The sequence below is a fragment of the Parasteatoda tepidariorum genome, chromosome X1, assembly GCF_043381705.1.
Source record: "Parasteatoda tepidariorum isolate YZ-2023 chromosome X1, CAS_Ptep_4.0, whole genome shotgun sequence".
NCBI lineage: Eukaryota > Metazoa > Arthropoda > Arachnida > Araneae > Theridiidae > Parasteatoda > Parasteatoda tepidariorum.
The window spans coordinates 46065017-46085562 of record NC_092214.1 but is presented as its reverse complement, the minus strand read 5'-3'; the positions used below and the strand labels follow the sequence as shown (position 1 = coordinate 46085562).

The following is a 20546-nucleotide window of genomic DNA, read 5'->3' as shown; positions in this document are numbered from 1 at the left end:
AGTTCAGACATAAGAATTATTTTTATTAGATATTTTTTGTGATTCATCATAGTATTTAGGGATATTGTGCCGTATAACTGCTTTTATCGGTCAAATATTGCCCAAACTCTCGTATAATTTCTAGAACTTTTTCAAACAGATAAAAATTAGTAACTCAACTATTTTATTTTTATCATTTACTTCGGTGAAACAAAATCATTTGTTTTCACCAACAAAATATATTAACAATATAAGTATTTATATTTTGATCTGATACTATGCATTTGCAATATTTTTTAAATTTTTGTTGCAGTTACGTTAATAATTTTCATCTTATTAGTTTAAGTGCTAATTCTATACCACTTTTTTCAAAACTATAATTTTTTTCAAAAATATACATTTTGATACATATTTTTTTACATCAATACAAATGTATTTTTAATATCACTACAAAAAGTAGTGTAAAAAGTAGATCACTAAAAGAGATACGATTTTTACATTAAGTGTAGCAAAAACGCAATGTCAGCAGGGAATGAGTTATATCTAAAAACTGATATAAAAATTTCCTGTACATTAAAATGCTAAAAATATTATAAAGAATTGTGAAAGACTGAAAATGTATGATTCAATAATAATTATTTTATTAAAAATAGTATTTTCTATGTAAAAAAAATGCGAACCCCATCAATGCATTAAGTACAAAGCAAACTTTGTATTGTATCTTTAACCGCGATAACTTTTCTTTAAATATTTGCTTACAGCTGGTACAATAAGTTGGCATCTTTTTATTAACTTTCTTACGAAATATGCTTATTTTATTCAACAGTTATTAACTCTTCTAAATAACAGAGTTACTTGTTTTAAGCAACGATTAAGATGGTAATTTTTCTTATCCAAATTATTTTAATAAGACATACTCTGTTGCATAATTAACACTGAAACTACAAGTTTTTTTATGTGCGATTAAGTTTTTTTAAATTTTGTTTTATTCGTCTTGTATTAAATTATTGTTAAACTTAAAGACCATATTGTTCTCATTATAAGTATTATTTATAAGCTAAAAAAAAAAGTTTATTTAATTTTTTACTTGTTAAATTAGAAATACCTGTTAAATAATTTAAGAAACAGATTGTTCAATTATAATTAAACTTTTTTTAACTTGATAAATTTGCTAATTAATCTCTTATAAACAAAGCTGTGCTGATTATTCCTAACAATGAAAACATTTATATGTAAATAACTGCAATTTTAGTTTTTTTTCTTTTCAGTTCGACTATTCCGCTGTACTTTGCCCACCTTAATGCTAAATTTTTTTTAGAAACATAGAAAAAAGAAAATGTTATTAAATGATGCTTAGTCTATTTTTAATAATTTTGTCTAGCTTCTATGTAACACAGTCAAAATATGCTAGTTTTATGATCAAATTACCTCACAGTTAAATAGTTGATTTTCTCAAATCTTCGGTGTTCAAAAACTTTTTACAACTAAATGGAAATGAATTTTCACATTGAAAAAAATAAAATCATCAAATATATAAGTATCAGTAGATTTTCTATTGTAATATTAATCGGCTATAAGGAAAACATTTTATACTATAAATATTTCCTTGTAGCCGGTGAAAACTTTTTTCCGTTTTTCTTTAATCAAATTAATCATTTTTATTCATTGTCTTGAAGGTCGGGTGTTAACATTTTCCTGATTCTTTCACTCAATATCATTACTTTCGTTTCTCTTTTTAATCATAACTTCAAATTATTTTTGAAGAAGATACTTCATCGATAAACAATCCGCATTATCTATCTTAATTTTTTTAGAAGAGCTGTAATTCGCTCTAAAATGATGTATTATCGTAAGGTGAGTATATTTTTTTCTCCACTTTTCATTTTTTTCTCTGTTAATAAAATAATTTTAATGTTTTTAAAATAAAAATCATGACGTTTAGTTCCAAGATCGTGACGGTGCTTAATATCCTTTTGTCAAAGATAATTACATCTTTCACAACATCTTACAATCTTACATTACATAATTAATTGTTTTAATTTATTTTTGTTTCATTTTCTCATAGTGACATTATCGATTTTTAACAAAACTCAGAACCCCATGATATTTTGAAATTTGAATTTTTAAAAAATTTTAGTTCCGAAATAAGTTAGACTTAATTCTTTGAATTTTTAAAGATATTATATAAATATCTAAAAAGAAACGAAGTCACTTTTATTGAGCCGTTAAAATGCCGTTTGTAGTATTTTTCCATTAGTTTGTAGCATTTTCGCATTTTATTGCGCATTTTATTCAAATTATTTAAATTATTTTCTATATTGTCATAAATGCTTAATAAATTTTAAGTTCGTATTTTAAACTTTTTTTAGTGCAAGTAGCTGAAATTTCCCCAAAAATGTAAACTCATATTTTTGGGCAAATATCGTTTTTCAAAAATCACTCTAAATGCTCAAAATAATATTTCTAATATTAGTTTGAAAAATAAACAAGTGTTTCTAAAAAATACTAATTTTTTAAAAATTTCAAATTTTAAATTTTTTGAAAATATTTTAAAAATAAATAAGTTGACTAAAATTAGGAAAGGAAATACTATAGGAAATTTTCAAAACGTGTTTTCATATTATTTATTTATTTATTTTTTGCTTAATTTGTTGGTCTACGTATTTGAAAGTATCGGCATCGTCTTTTAAAAGTATAAGTTGAAACTAATATGAATGAGAAATATAGGCCTCTTTTTACAGTAACGAGCATAGTAAACTTTACTAACTTAATTTCGTAATTCTTAAGTAAATTTGAAACGGCGTTTTCTTAGAATAATATGTTATATTGTCGCTAATACTATAACTTCTTCCTACCTTCCGATTATTCTTTCCTGCCGATTTAACTCAGAATTTAATAGTATGCATATTACTTATATAGTTTTCGTCATACGTGATTTTTATTTTAATGTATACTTTTTTTCCTTCTCTTTTTTAAAAAAAATATTATTTAAAGCTTTAACTGTCAAGCTTTAGACTAGCAGTTATGAATAGTAGCCACTGGCTTTCCAGTATTATATGTACATGAAAAAAAGGTAACTACTTTTGCACTTTTAGTAGCCACTTTTAAATATGTGTAAACCAGGGCGTCTACTGATCCCTCAAAATTTTTATAGTGATAGCTAACTTATCTTTAAAGGAGTGGAAATTCACCTTGCTTAGCAACCCCTAAATGCTATAAATTTTCATCCATTCATAACCTAGCTCTTTATACGTGTTTGAGTTATCGAATTAATGTAGAGATCAGGAATGTTTCATTTTAACTTTTTAAAAACATTAAATACACATTATAACCAAAATTTACAAGGGATGCGTGGACAAAATAATGGAAACACTTCTACACTAAGACGTTTTCATATTTCTCAAGAAATACTTGAATTTTAATAAATTTTTATTTATCATTTTTAATAAATCTTGTTTAATAATACAAAATGAAATTTGTGAAAAACCCCTTAAGTTTTATTTTAAAAAGAACAAAAACTATTTTAGAAAATTTGTGAAACTTTTAAAATTTTTAAAATAAGATATTTCAATCGGACTTTTTTTATCAGTTGCCTAGTACAATTCACTACTAAACTAAGAAAAAATGTAAATTTTTCCCTCGCATGCGCATTATGAAATAAATATTTTAATTATTCATATTTTGCGCAGTTTTTTGCAAATTTTTCTCAAATCTTAAAGTAATAATTTTGTAATTTATTTTAAATTGCTCCAAAAATATTGTTTCACACCATTGAATATTTTTAAAAATATAGCAAAAACGATTTTTTTATTTTATTTATTTATAAAAATGTCCCTAATTCCATAAATATTAAAGCTAGGTTTACGAAATCCCGTGCCATTCTCGCATATAATAACCAAAATAATTGTTGCAAGTTACAAATTCATTCCTACTTTTTTTGGCTTAGGGTGTTCAAAAGCACTGTTTTCTGTTTTTAATTTATCGCCGTTCTTTCAAACCTCTGAAAGCTTTAAATTTCATTGATAAGTATGAAAATTCGCATAACCTTATCACTTCTAAATTTATAAAATAATGCTCTAAATATTTTTTTGGGAAACATAAAAAAATGTGTTAGTGTAAAGTGCTTTCATTATTTTGTCCAACCCCTTATGTACCACTATAATAGTTTTTAGAGACCCCTGGACGCCCTGGTAAACGGAGAATGTTTTTAAAAAAACTAGTATTGAGTTTAAAAAGGAAAAATTAGGATACTTAACGCGGCAAAAAAGAAAAAAATTGAGATAATTTTTATTAACATTTTTTGTTAAATAAGTAGCTAAAAAAATATTCAACTATAAAAACAGATTCACAGCAAAAAAAAAAAAAAAAAAAAAAAAAAAAAAAAAAAAAAAAAAAAAAAAAAAAAAANAAAAAAAAAAGAACCATAAAAACCATAGAAATAAAAAACAGGGAGGGGGGGGGCAAAGTTCGTGTATCTAAAAAAGGGGGAAGTTTTAGTTTTGGAGGTTACTTATATTTAAAAGAAATAAAATAATGTTACTGTTAAATAATTACTCTTGTATTTTTTTAATAATAAGAAACCACTTAGACAGTGGTGTCTCACATTAATCCATACAATTGAAGCTAATAGAAGGACATTCGATTTTTTTGTTGTCATTATTCAGTATAAAATGAAATAACTATTTTTGATATTTTCTATTCTGGCTTAGATTTAACAAACTTTGAAAGTTTAAATTTTAGTTTTATTTCAGTCACGATTCACGCGATATTTTTCATTCATCTAGTTTTGGTCTGAAAAATCAAAGATTTTTGCAACTTGCTAATAATTTATGTGACCCGGTGATAGGGTAAAAAGTTCTAATGATAAACTGCCTCAGAATGGCGTAACACACTTGAAACTTGTTTAGGTTTTAATGTCGTTTTGATCTGGGTTATAATGTTAAAAAAAAACACTTTGTTTTAAACACTTGTTTTAAGTTATGTTTAGAACATTAAATAAAAAAAAAAATCTGCTTTAAACATGTTTTTTATTTCTTTAAAGAATATTACTTATGTCTTTCACATTTCAAAAATTAATGAAAAAATGATTAGGTCAGAAAAACTATATTTTTTTGTATTTTTTTTGTACAATAATAATAAGCTGGACAGAAGAGAAAAAAAGGTGAAAGCAATATCCACAGCTGAAACTGCAAAGTTAAACTTAAGTAACTCAAGTATATCGGCATTTAACCATTATGTTGGTGGTTATGCCTATAAAAAGGTATTAATGAAAATGTTCTTGTTATTATTAAACAGTTGAATACAGCTGTGCGTTCAGTTGTAGGATTAGAATGAATAATGTTCTCAGTATTTTATTTTGTACTTAGTAAAATAAGGAATCGTTTGAGTGTTGCTAAGGTTGCAAAACTTTTAACAATTTTCAAAGGTTTGTCTAAATAAAAAACTTTTTTATTCTTAAAACAAATGGGATTTAAATAAGGTTCTTTCAGATTTAAAAAAATATATAAATATGTATGAAATATATAATTGTGAACAATTCTCAAATTTAAAAAAGAAAAAAAATGTTTTACGCTAAGAAAACTTCAGAGATGCCAACTTGCTTAGCTAGATTTAAGTTGTTTTTAGTTCAGTATTTTTCCTTTTAAGCAATTTTTTCACCACTACATATCCAATATTCGAAGTATTATATGAAACGCAACTTTATGTCATTAATCTCATGGTTACTTTTTTGAAGAGTGGGCGTAATTATCCTTATTTTGCAAGTTTTACTATTTAATTCAATATATTATTTAAACTTTTGCTTGAAGCGAAGCAGTTGGCATTCCTGGAAAAAAAAATTCTAAAATAAGAATAATAATGATATCTGAAAGAATATTTTTTAACTTCATCTTATCGATGTCTCAGAAGCTGTTCATCCAATCACCATTTTTATGAGATTACGTCATTTTATCAAATTCTCTACAATATAGTTTTTTTTTTCTCTCTTGCTTTGTATTTTGTATTGCAACGAATTTAATAACAATTTTGTTCACTTAAATAACTATGTACGGTTTGAAAAGTCTGCATTTTACTCAAAAGAAGCTTTTAATTTTTAAAGCTAATAAAAATTGAAGGAAAAAAAAAACTTTGAAAAACTTTTACGCAATAATTTGAATTATTAATCTCATAAACACAAGATGGAATTATGATGAATAATTTTTAAGATATCAGGAAATGCGTTTTTCTGGGAAACACAAATGAAGATCAGGGGGAAAACGGTTTATGTGTATGAAAACTGATTCTGAGAAAAACGAATTTCAAATTTTGAAAATTTTCAAAAGCAAGCATTCGATTGAAATTGCATGAATAAAAATATAATATGAAAGTCTCAAGCATTTATTTACTTTCCCAATAAATTTCAAAACAAAATTTACAATTTTTTGATGTTAAAAAAAAAGAAAAAAAAAAGAGAAGAAAATCTGGGTGTACAAGAACTGTTTTTCCCTTAAAATTCCTCCTCAATCAAAATTTCTTCACTAATATTCTTCTTAATTATACTTTTCTTTGTTCTTCTTGTTTATGTTTGGACAGGAACCATTTTTCCCCAGGCTGACCTATCTCCACTGTATATTAACTGTCGGGGAGAAAAGATACTCCACGTTATTGATCTGTCAAAACTTTGTAATCCTCATACTGCATAAGGTAGTGATCCAATTGCATTTTTGAAAACATGGTCATAAACCGTTCTTCCCCCATGATCTTCAATTGAAAATAACGTTTTGTGTGTAGTGCACGTTGCATGTTACTCAACTTTGTGGTCGCTGTAATTCCTTCGAAATTCTTAGTTTAGGAAAACCATTTTTATTATATTATTTTAGAAAAGAAGTTAAGAAGAAAAAAATATTTTTAATAATTCAGGTTTCTTCACCTCACGACAAACCTATTTACAATCAAAGTTAACACATATTTTTTAAAAAAGATTATATGAAAATTTTTTGAAATTTTTTTTTTCTTTCTTTCGCCTTTTCCGAATATGATATTTATTAAAAATGTGTGAAAACTGTATTCTGAATCCTTAATAAAATTCCAACTGAAACAACAACTGACCATAAATATTGGTATTTTTTAAAATTCGTCTCTTTTCGTATACATTTTTATTAAAAATATAAACATAAAAAAAAAAAATTAAAAGGATGGAAAAGAGAATAGCTTTGCTGCCAACTGTCCCGATTTTTTAGCCTTTTTCCGAAAATACGATTTTAGGTCAAAATGTTCTGATTTTTCGGTATTCAAACGCTTTTTCACTCCTTATACTGATTTTCTTTTAACACAGGGCGGGTGATTTCTCCGCGAATATCGCAGTATTCCGCGTATCTCAAGACCATTGATTCTCGGACTTCCGCGAATCAAAAACATAATCCGACGAAATTTTGGAACTTTGGCCGAATCCAGTTAACAAGGCGTTTACATGCATGTTTTTTCGCCAATTTGATTCTTTTGGTTTGGCAGATTTTCGCCATTTTGAATATGTGAAAGTGCGCTTCAATTTGCTAATTTTGGGATTTTAATATCATTAATCGATTTTCGTATTTACCTGATTTAAAAGTTGCGATTCTCATTCACGTAATTTAAATATCGTACACCGCGATTCCTATGTACGCAATTTAAAAATCCAATATCCCGATTTGTAAAATCAGTTGTCGCGATTTGTATTTTCGCGAATTAAATATCGTACATCGCTATTCCTATTCACGCAATTCAACATTATTCTTTAACACACACACACACACACACACATATATATATATATATATATATACACTGGTTATCATAAATTAAGGAAAAATCANCTTTACTTTTTTGGGATTTTATGAACTGAAAAATGACAGTTTTCGTGAGAATGACCCATATATATATATATATATACAGATGTTATAAACAGAAATTATTGTGGTGTAATTTTATCTTATTAAATATTCTTTAATGTTATTAGATGTTACTTTCAGAAATAAGTTTTTATTTGTTTATGGTGTGGCATAGTATCCATATACCCACAATGTGTTATCCAGAATATGCTGAAGGAATTCATAAAGTAAAGTTAACAAAAAAAAAAATTAAATAACCAAATAAACGAAAATAATTATATTATTTTTTTGTTATATATCAGAAACAATACTGCTTGCAATATAAACTACACACAATGGCCAATGAAATAGAAACTAGGGCTATTTTTTTGCTTTGTTGCCCTTGTACATGGTCTTGTGGGAGCATCATGATGCGAAACATCATTTTGCTGGTATTTAAGTGGTGCTTTGGTGTTCCTTGAGGGTAAACAAAAAGTCATGCAACACCTGGAAAGATTGACAAATCAAGTTACTCCTGTAATGTTACATTTTTTACTCTGAAGGCAACAGATATTTCTTGGACGCTAATATACATGATGCCAGAGGCATACAAAATTGGTTCAATGCACATCAATTTGATTTCCAACACCTTTTTTGGCCACTGCACATTCTGGATCTCACCCTAATAAAAAATTTTGGGGACATATTGAAAAGGCACATCTGACAGTGATCTCCTCTTCCATCTAATTTACAGAATCTTACAATTTATGTAGCCAACGTAACCAATGCATGGTATTCTCTAGACATAAATGCACTCCAGAAACTTGTAGAGTCACTGCTCTCAGGAATAGGGACTGTTATCTGTGCAAAAGGATATCCAAAATATTTATATCAATCTAAGGTTTCTATTTCATTGGCCAGTTCTTTTTAAGAGTCAGACAGGGTTGTATACTTGATATTTTTGATTTTGTTGAAATTTTGCAGGAAATGTTTATTTAAATTTATGAGACATATGTTTTTATTTTTTATTTAAAAAAAGATTCTAAAAGTTTTGGGGTCAAAACTGAAGTACCACTGAAATTTTGTGAAAACACATCTATTTACATCTAACAATTCTTTCCATGAAATGAGTGAACCACATTATTGACTGTTATTTTGGGTTCTACTTCCACACAAACTATTAAGACTTGAATACTTCTCAACCTTCAAACTGTTGCCCTTTTGCCCCACTTCACAGTAAGTTTAACATATAGACTAAAGCTCATTTTAGTTGAGTATGTTAACTTCAAACATTCATATTGGGCTTCAATCATAAACAATTTACAGCTTTTTAATAATTATTTCTGTATTTAACTACTCAGGTACAGACCTTAAAGTTTAAAGACTTATTATATAAAAGTTGAATGAGTAACCAATTGATCTGTGAGTTTATTGTGTTTCTGTTACACTTGAAGCTTCTTTTCCAGCAAATTTCATACTTGTTCAGTTTTGGCAAAGTTAGTTATGAACTTGAAAACTGTACAAAATGTCAGTTTCTTGCTGCTTTAAAGCTAAATTTTTAGGTCATGCCAAATTTTACCACACATATCTTTATTTTTTTAGGTACTGCTCATTAGTATGTATTTATTGAAATATGTACCTTTGTGGTTTGCTGTTGGCAAAAGTAGATTTTGACAGAAGTCTAAGAAAATATCCTTACTTTGAAGATTTTGTTATGACCTTTAGCTTCCAAGGCAAGGGTCCACTGTATGTCTTAATAGTTAGTGTGGAAGTAGTATAATGTAATATACAAATAGTGGCTTGCGTCACGGTTCAGTCATTTCACAAAAAATATTACAACAAATTAGATGCGTTTTTCTCAAAATTCCAAAGAATCTTCTGTTTTGACCCCCAAAACTTCTTGAAATTTTTTTTTTTAAAAATAAAAAACATAGTCTTTACATAGCTCTCAATCCATTTCTCATCGTTAGCTACAACTAAAATAAAAATCTTATGTGATAAATCACTCTTCACTCTTTGTGCTAAAGAAAGAATTTCAGTTTTTGGCATTCATTCCAAGTGCACATGTATATGCTATACATTTATCTATCATTTATTTGAATATCATAGTTTTGCTCAACTCTGCAAACCATAACTTTATTTTGGAATCAAATGTATAAATAGTGTTTTTATTCTTTTATTTTTTGAAAAATTTGTGTACAATTTTTTGTTTAATTTTAGATTTACTTAAATGATTTATAACAAAAAAATTGCTTTTATTTTGAAATAAATTTATATTGAATATAATTTTTCTCTCCTCATTAGAATGCAGCACTTAGTTATGGAGACAATTAGGTGACCATGACCATATTTCCATAATCCAACTGAAAAATAGTGATTCTCCTTTTCCTGGCATCATGGCATCATCTCTTCGCCACATTGCCACAGAACCTGGGAATCTCAACCACAAGATGAGCACTTCAGCTTCAGAGAAAGGTTTAAATGAGTTACAAATTCGCGACAGAAGAAAAAGTCCTAGTCGAACTTCTGATTCCGTAAGTTGAGCTTATATTATGTTAGGAAAATTCACATGAGCGCTAATTATTTATGGAATGCTTAAAAATCAACGTGTCCAAAGATCATAGATTGATGCTTTTTTGAAATAGTCTATTTAAAAAAAAAAAAAAAGACTGGGAATAAAAATTAAGCATTTATTTTGAAAAAAAAATGCATAAGTGTTTTTTTTTCTACTTAAAAAAATTCTTTTAACTGTCGTGTATCGATAGTTTTTTATAAGTTTTTAGTGAACTGATGATTTTTTTATTGGAAAATCTTTTTTACATTTTTATCTAACATCTTTTTAATTTCGGAATTAGACTTCTTTTAAATCTGATATATTTTTTTTTTCGTGATCAAATGTCAGGAGGGGGAACAGTGGTGAGTTTTTTTTTTTTAATGAGCAATATATTTGCATAAAACTTGAAATATCTGAATTAAAGAGTAAACAACATATTTAATGGTTTCATTATCCTAATTTGCTTACATGAAATGAAATATTGAGCAAGCAAACCAAATGTCCTACCTCGGTCATTTTCCCACAAAAAAGAAAATTTTCCTTTTTACAGAATAAAAATTGAGGTGATGCTTTGACCAGCCTATTAGTTGTCTAGCTTTAGTGTTAAATTAACAGTTAAACCAAACCTTATAATTAAAAACAAAATTATCTTCCAGTTTCTCATTGAATTAGTGATTTCTAATTTTGCTGATCTCAAATTAGAAAAAATTTAAGAAAAAATAAATTCCAACAGTTATTTTCGGATGCCATTTTGATCCCCTATTAGTTTTTGAAATATGTTAAAAAAATGTTTTTTTTTATTAATTTTTAATGACTTGATTATATTTTTGTAGTTAGCAATTCATAAATTTGTAATTACACATTTTTTATAAAAATTTTATATTTAAATTTTTTGTTGACATTTTACATTGTTATGATTTTTATTTAATAAATAAAACATGTTTTACTTAATGGCTGTGGATGTTTGAAGAAATCTGACAAATTATTGAGTTTTAAAAGAAAATTACTTTGAGCCATATCCTGAGCTGCAAAATTAACTGTTATTTGGCAAATTACACACAATCACATATAACCTTTCAGAAATTTTAAATAACCAAACATAATTGCAGTTATGAAATTTCACAGTATAATAATATGGTTGGATATAATTTAAAGAAAATATGTTGTTAGCTCAGATAATGAACTGATCTTTGATAAATTTACTTGTAAGTGGGAAAAAATCTGACACAAGAAAAATTTACTCTAAACAAAAAGGTCTTAAAATATGAAAACATATGTATTTTTTGCTATTGATGGAAAACCTAGCGCCTGATGGAACCAACTGGAGAGGATTTATCGGGACTGCTCTGGTATTTACTGTGCCGTCATACTGAGGATGACTCAATAATTTTTTATTTTGAATGATTTGTTGTATTTTATCATTTAATGTGTTGTTGCATTATTGTATCTACTATGCATGATCACAACTTAAATCTATTGATTTTCCTAAACATAATTTTTAAAAAGTTTTATACATGGAAAGGTTTATATAGAAATACAAAGAAAGGTTTATGCACAAACTTTAAACAATTTTTTTGTTATCAAAATTTTAATTTTAGAGCAGTTTTAAAGTAAGAGGCTTTTAAATTATTGTAAGGGTTTACTTATATCAAATTTTGATTTAAAAAGAAAAGAAATATAGCAAAAATCATAGCTTATCTGTTCGAAATTCCTTCATTCTAAGTGTGTTGTAACATTTTTCATTGAATGTTATGAATTTATGTTTGAAAAGTTACACTTGGAAACATAGCAGGAATTTTAAATTTTTAATTTTATTTAAATTATTAAAAAAATTCTTTCATAATGTTCTATGCTAATGTAATATTATTAAATTTTGTTCTCATCTTTAATAAGGGTTAATGAGATAAAAGAACTTAGACAGTAATTTAAGATATCCTAATTTCAAAATTATTACCTTGATTGGATACAATTATTGTACTAAAATTTTAAATTTATTCCGTGTTTTTTTCCCATTTGCTTTTTTATTTTTATTTATTAAAAGCAGTGTAAAATTATTAATAGTACAATGGAAATATTACTTTTGCTAACAAATGAATTTGGTATTTGTCAGTTATATTTATTACTTAAAAGTTATGAAGTATAATGTTTTCTTTATACAGTGAGTTTAATGAAAAAAAAAATTTTTTTTTAAAACTGTTTTTAGGAATTGAGCGTTGGTACAAACAGCCTTTCCCATAGTTCTCATCATTCTGAATCTACATCACATAGTAAACCAGCTTTAAAATTACCTTTAAATTCCTCATCAGAAGCTCCAAATTCAGCTCCCATTGTCACAAATGGAGAAGAGAAGATATCTTCAGCTATGCAAATGCAAAAATCTCACAGAGGAAGTGAGTGGGAAATTTTAGAAGGTCTAAAAGATGGTAAAATATGTGAAACAAAGCCTGGCAAATTTGAAGGATACTTAATGAAAAGGAGAAAATGGCCACTCAAAGGTTGGCACAAAGTATGTTGAAATTTTATACATTTTCCAAAATTGTTTACAGAACTTCCTTGCATTTCATGAGAAGCTCTAAATTAGGATTTTAAGGCATTATTTACCAGATGCAGTAATATTTCATAATTGGAAATAAAAGTTTTCAATGTATTCTTAACTAGTTTTATTGGTAATGGATTTTACTTAACCTTGTATGAGATCTAAAATTAGACAAAGAAAAATTTTGTATAATTTTCTAAAATAATTTGCTTTAGAATGCTTTCTTGATTTACTTTTGAAATAACTTTTTTTACTAAGTATCAGTAACGGTTTTTAGAACCAAAAGTTTCTCTGAAATATGGTAGATCACAGTCTGACTTCCTCTTTCTTTTCCTTTATTATGCTACTCTTATAGCCCAGATATTTTAAACAACTTGTCCAGCACTAGTTTCGCGGGATCAGTTATGGCTTGTGGGTTCATAAATTTTCTAGTGCCTTATAGTTATGCTCCAAGGAGAAAACAACCATTTTGTTTTTCAAATTCTGTTAAATTAGTAGATTGTACAGTATTGTAAGTTGTAGACAAAATATTAAAAACATGAAAAAACAAAAGCAATCCTAGCTGTACATTAAAATAAGTTTGATATTTACTATTATTATTATGTAGGTAAAAGTTTTTATATATTTTTTAATGTATATATATGTAACTGTCAGCATTAATTTTTGTTCTGGGTAGAATTTAGCTTCTTTTCTGCACATGTTATTTGAATGCAAAATACTGTACTGCATGAAATTTTTCGTACAAATTCTTCCAGGTAGCACTTAAGTTAATTGTTATATCCTACAAAATAATATATAAAATAAAATAAATTAATGTAAAAATAATATTGGAAATCAATAAAATTAAATATTGGAGTTAGTTTTATTTTGCATTTCAAAAATTCTAAATAAAGTTTTCTTTTTAAATGTATTGCAAATTTCATTTCTAGCTCAACTTTAAATAAAAAAAAAGTAAAATTGTCTTATGGTTTCGTTTAAAAGAATTTTAAAAAGATAAAAGCCTGTCATTGTCTAAAATTGATGAATGCATATAGTGCAGACTTTAATAATAGAAGATACATTATCTTTTGTTCAATATTATTATTAACATTATTTGATCATTGATAAATAATTCTCAAACTTAATTCAAACCAATCTTAAGAAGTTTAAAGTGCATTGTTTATTGTTTGGCAACATTAATTGAAAATGTTATTCTAAAACTATCCTTAAATTTTTATGTAAAATTACTATTTCTTAACAGAAGCATTCATTCCTTTAGAGACACATGTAGACTAAGATCATGATGATGATGAAAATGAAAGATATTTTTAATTTTTAAGGTAATGGTTAATACAGATTTGCAATTAATAGTTTCTAGTGCAAATTACGGTTGTATGTAACTTTTTGTTTTTTTACTCATTGTTTATAAATATAATAATATTCATTTTTATTGTTTGAAGTATAAAAGCTACTTATTTCTTTTGTTAACTTAATTTTTATATTTAATTTGTAGCGCTATTTTCTGTTGGATAAAGGAATTTTAACTTATACAAAAACATCGAATGAAGTGAGTATTAAATTCATTTTATTCATTTTTTAATAACCATATGTTTGAGTTAAAATTTTCTATAAATCTTTTTTTTACTTTCTAGATGACGCGAGGCAAGATACTTGGCTCTGTTGATGTTGGCTTGTCTGTAATTTCAACTAAAAGTCAAAGACGGCGTATTGATATAGATGCTGAAGAACATATTTATCACTTAAAAGTATGTGTTTTGTATTCTAAATTGACTCAATCAAAAACTTTTCCTTATAAATATGCTTTAAATTTGAAAATGTATGTATTATTTCATTTTGCAGTAATCCTTATTGATCAAATAATTGTTAAATATGGTGCAAATTTATTACAAAGCAATTTTCTTATTTAGTATATCAATATTAGGAATACCTCTTGAAAATTTGTTTATATATTGTTCCATTAAAAGTTAATTCGACTATCAGTTTAGAATGAAGATTAAATAATTTCTCATAACAGATCACTGTATAATTAAAAAGAATTGGAAAAAATATATTTACTGATAAGTAAACATTTTAACTAATAAGTATTATAACTTGTTTTTTGAATAATTTCAATTGCTGCTAATTTATTTATATCACCTTGCTTTTAATTGCAGGTTAAAAATCAGACTCAATTCCAAGAGTGGGTTAATCAACTACGCCATCACAGACTTTACCGTCAGCATGAAATATCATTTGGAACACGAGAAGCTCCTAAGATTACTACTCCTGTTGATGAAATGCCTGGTGGAGGTGAGACAAGTTACTTACATTTATTCTTTTCTATTATACTCATGTATACATCTCCACTATCTGGGAATAAGATACTTAGTTTTTCTTTTATGGTATTCCAAAACTTAAAAAATCATTTTCTAGGTGTTTAAGAATAGTCTATTTATCTATATTTTTATAATGCATTCCATTTTATATTTCCATTAAAGAGAACATATGACATACATTATGTTTTATTTCACTACATTTGTAAGGAAATAAAATTTTTTTAAATGATTAATTCAGAAAATTTCAAATTATACTAGAATTATGTAATAGCCATGATTCTTTTTTTTTTCATGAATAGGTTTTCAAATACGCAGGATTTTATGATAATGCTATGAATTTTTAAAGTAGATGATACCAAATTATTCTATAAAAGGTTATTTACAAATATCAAATTCTATTAAAATGTTTAAACTCTACATGTAAGAGTTGACTCAATTTGACTCAAAAAAGACTTTGGGATATAGATATTTTACCATTTTATTTTGTTTTGAAAGTATGCTTTAATTTTAATCTGTTCTTAGCCCTTTCGCGACGCAAAGCGCGAAAGCGCGCTTACCGCTGAGGCCGGCAGTCTCTCTAGCGTGTGTCTCCCCAGGGCCGGAGGGTTTTTCGATGTTAAGCCTAATTCAGAGAAATTACCGAAATATCAGCGCTTTGTTTAATATTGTTCTGTAGAGTATTTAAGTGTCTATGGATACTTGATTTACTTAAGTTATTTCTTGTTTAAATGTATATTTTACACAATTTATTTTCATTATAGTGTCACTATCACTACTATCCGAATCTGTTTCAGAATCAATATCTGAAATATTTTGCATAATTTCCTCTATTTCCAGCTCAGTCAAAATTTTTCGACGCTTCGACATTCTAACGGTAAAAAGAAAAAAAATTCAAGCCTACAAGATCTAATTATCCACTAAAAACTAATCCGAAAATCGAAAGTAGCGAGAGATAAAAAAAACTCCCTTACTTACTGTAAATAAATATCACGTGCTAATTTAAAGAGCCCTAATAAAACATTCCCCCCCCCTCCACTCCTTCCTCTAAAAACCACGTGACTGTACTTTCATCTTGAGTAGAAGGTCAAATCTACATGTATCTGAAACCATATGGACATACAATGCCATCTTTTGGAAGAAATTTCATTTTTTAAAACGTTCTGAAACGCTGGCACAAATAAGTGATGGTCGGGGGTGAGCGAGAAAACTCTCTGACACGCGGGTGTGTCGGTCGGAAAGTGAGCGCGTTTCTTGCTGGCACATATATGTGACAGTCGGCTCGAAAGGGTTAAAGAAAGCTGTTAAGCATTTTACAAAATATATGATGTTTTTATACTATATAAGAAAAGATTAAAATACTGGATGATTTCATATTTTTGAATCAAGCTTTTATTTTTTCAATTTTCAAGAAAGGTACTATTTGATCAGATGCAATTAACATAACGCCTTAATGGTAAATAAGTTTTTGAGATTAAAATTTTAGAGTTTTTTGAAAACAAAAGGTATATTTTTTAATGAAACTTTTTTTTAATGCAAATTTATTTATGAAATAAGTCATTAAGCTAGTTTTGTGTTAAACCTAGCTTTTTTTATAGGTTCACTGTGCTTTTAAATATTTTCAGATTTTTATGCTTTATACTTTGAAAAATAGTTAATTTCATTCTTTGGAAAATAGTAAATATTTAGAAAATGAAAATTAATAATTAATAACATAGTACAATTGTTGTATTGTTGCAACAAACTTTGCTATGCAATTGGTTTATTTTTTCTATATTTTGGTCCTTTTCCGTAACTGCACTGCTATATTTAAATTTAATTACTTTTAGTTTGTTTTTGTGTTAATGTTTAGTGAGCCTCTCTTTACCATTAGTTAGATACAGCTGTGTATCAACCTATCTACCTGATTTTATGGTGTTTTCTTTTAATGCCTGACACCATAAGCGATCATCACCCTTAATGGCCACGGTAGGAATGCCATGTAATTTCGACCCTGGTCAGATGATGTAGATAATCCCTGAGCCGGTCACTCTCTTCAAATTCACACACTACAACCAATGAAAAGACTTTCAGCTACAACAAATTTAGTGTGTACCTTGCTGCATATACACTCTGGTTTTGTCAGCCACCAGGACTCACTACCCCCAGCTCTCCAACTAGTGCCTCATAAGTAATCAATCAATGAGAGAAGACTGGGAGTAGGATGGTGGAGAAATAGAAGTAGTCAGTTCTGTCGAAGAAAAAAAAACATGAGGGACCCACACATGAGATGAGAAATTTTATTCTTAAAATACAGTAAAAGCTCAACTTTCTGGAATACTCGGGAATCGGCAACTTATAGACGTGTGAAAATTCTCAAGACTCGAGCTTCAGAACTCTTAAATTTTTAATATTTCCTTATTTTCTCCCCCCAAAAAATTTCAAGCCTTTATAAAAACAAAAAGTTATTGCAATTGACTCTAATAAGAGAGAAAATGGTAATTGGAGCAAAAACTAATTTTTGTCCTAAAAAACTATCAAAGATAAATAAATAAAAAAAACTGAAATTAATAAGTGAAAAAATAAGAGTTAAGAACATTAAAAAATGCTTAAATATGTTAGCTTTTTATTATTTCAATTCTTGGTGCTTCATATTATGCATTTACTGTAATTTATGGAAGAAACGCCGCACCTATCGTAAACGTCGCACTTGTGATAATGAGACTTAAAAGAAAAAAATCATGGTAAACGCCGCACCCATAATAACGATTTAGCGGAAAAAGTGAATATATAACATTAATTCCTTATAAATACTACTAATGTTTTAAATTAAAATATAAATTAAAATTTATAAATGTATAATTATAATAAAATCAAGAATGTAATCTGCGATTGTATATTTTGGACAAACTGCTCAGAACAACATGTTACAATCAGCTGTTGGTGCCATCGTTAGGTAAAAAATTTAAATAACAATATTTATATTACTTTAGTATAAATGATTTTTTTACATTACAGTATAGGACCCAAAATTCGGCACTCACGGGACCGACGAAATTCCGTATTTCGGAATTTACAGAATTTCCGATCTCTTCCGGAAATTCCAATATGGCGCCCGTATATTACGATAATTCAATTACGCTGTTAATTTCAGAAAAACCAATACATTTAGCTAAGTTTCAATTGTAGATTTTGATGGGGTGAATTTAAAACTGTCCCATCTTTAGAAATTTCATTAATTAAAATAATAATCTATAAGATATAATCAAGAAGAAGTAATCCGAAGGATAAATAATTCAAGATGAAATAATCTGAAAAAGAAATAATCATTTCTTCTTCAGAGCGAGATCATTGTTCTCGTTTTTTCTTTTACGTAACATTTTGTTTTAAAAAAAGAGGCTCACCTCGGGGAAAAAAAGCTAACAAGGAACTACAAAAAAAGTAACAATTAATGGCAAGAAACTAACAATGAATAACTGCAAAAAGGAAGCAAACAACAAATAACGATTAAAAAAAACAAGTTAACAACAAAAAAAGTAACAGTTAATAAGCAATAAAAAGATAAATAAATCGAGAATTTAAAAAAAAAAGCAGCAAGAGGGATAGAATTCATTTTGTACACCAAGTGAGAAAGAAGTTTCAATGTGAAAAGGGTGTGGCTAATTTATGGTCAAACAGAAGAGGGAAGTGTGGGGGGGGGGCAAACCAGTAAAGCACTTGCACAGCTGTCAAGATTGATTCATCAGTTTCTCTCAACTTGCATTGATTTATTTTGTTCATTGGAAATGCAGATGTTTTTACTTTTCAATTTCACTTTATTTTAAACTGCTTAAGGAACAGATGTTTTGTTTGACACAGATTTATTATTTTTTCTCTTCATATTTTTATTTTTAAAAGATAAAATATAGTTATTTACTTCAAGAGAAAAAAACTCCAAATGAAAAGAAAATAGGACTTTTTTTTTCTCTTATCAAAAAAAATTTCTTTTTTTAAAAAAAAAAAAAAAAAAAAAAATTGGTCGGATTAAGTGCTGAATTTCGGGTTCCATACTGTACTACATATTTACATTTTATAAATATTTTTTTTAATTTAATTTATTTATTTTTTGGAAATATACCTCTTTTATTTAGCTAAGAAGATATCAGTTTATATGTCGCTTCCATAACAACGATGTGTAAATATTAGCAAATACTAAAAAGAAAACTTTCCGCAATTAAATTTCTCCACAAAGCACATTGTAACAAAGTGAGAAAAAATGTGAAAGATCTATCAACCACGCGGTTTGGCGGGAGCTAGATCAAGATCAACCCACTTTCTTTAAGGGGTGGTGAGTTATCAATAGTGGCGCCATCGTTGGCCATAATTTGCAACTATTTTGATTAAAAAAAATTTTTCTTTGAAAAATGTAAAATTTATTTTTAAAATATCGTAAACGCCGCAATTAAAATTTTAAAACTTTTAAACTCGTAAGCGCCGCGGCGTTTCTTCCATAAATTACGGTACTGTAAAAAAAATTTTGCGCCATTGCAATGACGCAAAAGATAAAAAGAAAAAGTTTTGTTCTTAATTCTTAAAAACGAAACTTTAAAGGTTAATATCTCAATTTCCATATTATTTTATTTTAAGGTATGAGTGACTACAAAAGTATAATTTATGTAAAAGTGTAATCATGTGTGGTATTGATCTAGGCTTTGACTTTTTTAAATATTTATTGCACATTTTTGTAGCTAAGCTAAATGATAACAATTCAGTAATTTTTAAATTTTCCACAGACAGAACACAATCTAACATATTACATATACATTAATAAGGTCATCACTATACCAATGCATTCTAACCACACTCCCTCTCTGCTACTAAAAGATCAAATTTTGAATTTATTTTAGACCCAGATATATATTTACAACTTTCTGAGATATGTCTGCTACTATTTCTAGTTTTTGGTATTAATGAAAATAAATCATTAAAATCCAAGTATCCAAATAAAGATACACATTTCCATTAATGTTTAGTAGTTTATATTGCAAGTAGTATGAAATGAAGCTACAAAATGGATATTTCGTAGCTTAAACATAAAAGTTATGTTAGATGCTTTTAATATTACAATGAAAGCTTAAAATTGCATTTTCTTCTTTTGACCATTAATGTAATGTGATCATAATTATATTATTACTTTTTACCAGTACCTTTCCCTGTCTCATATACTCCACCTGTCAGTAGCATTCAGGATGGGTCTGCTTGGCAGAGTAGTAGACATAGTTTAATTCGAAGTCCAATTTCTCAACAGAGTCGAGTAGCAGCATGGATTTTAGATTCATCGGCAATTGATCAAGGCAATAAAGGTAAGCTTATTTTTCAATAGT

At 27.3% G+C, this 20546-nt stretch overlaps 1 protein-coding gene across 5 annotated transcripts in view; it reads left to right on the top strand.

Moving 5' to 3' along the window:
• LOC107448565 (oxysterol-binding protein-related protein 3) overlaps window positions 1-20546 on the top strand; it is a 91295-nt gene that overhangs the window by 37501 nt on the left and 33248 nt on the right. For 3 of the 5 annotated variants that reach the window (XM_016063818.4, XM_016063815.4, XM_016063819.4), the window contains exons 2-7: window positions 10107-10336; window positions 12560-12862; window positions 14385-14438; window positions 14524-14637; window positions 15046-15181; window positions 20367-20525. In XM_016063818.4, coding sequence (XP_015919304.1) covers window positions 10199-10336; window positions 12560-12862; window positions 14385-14438; window positions 14524-14637; window positions 15046-15181; window positions 20367-20525 — 904 coding nt within the window. In that variant the 5' untranslated portion in view covers window positions 10107-10198. Of the gene's footprint in view, window positions 1-1639; window positions 1834-10106; window positions 10337-12559; window positions 12863-14384; window positions 14439-14523; window positions 14638-15045; window positions 15182-20366; window positions 20526-20546 lie in introns of those variants that run through there. The other 2 variants (XM_071187898.1, XM_016063817.4) reach the window with 1 other exon arrangement.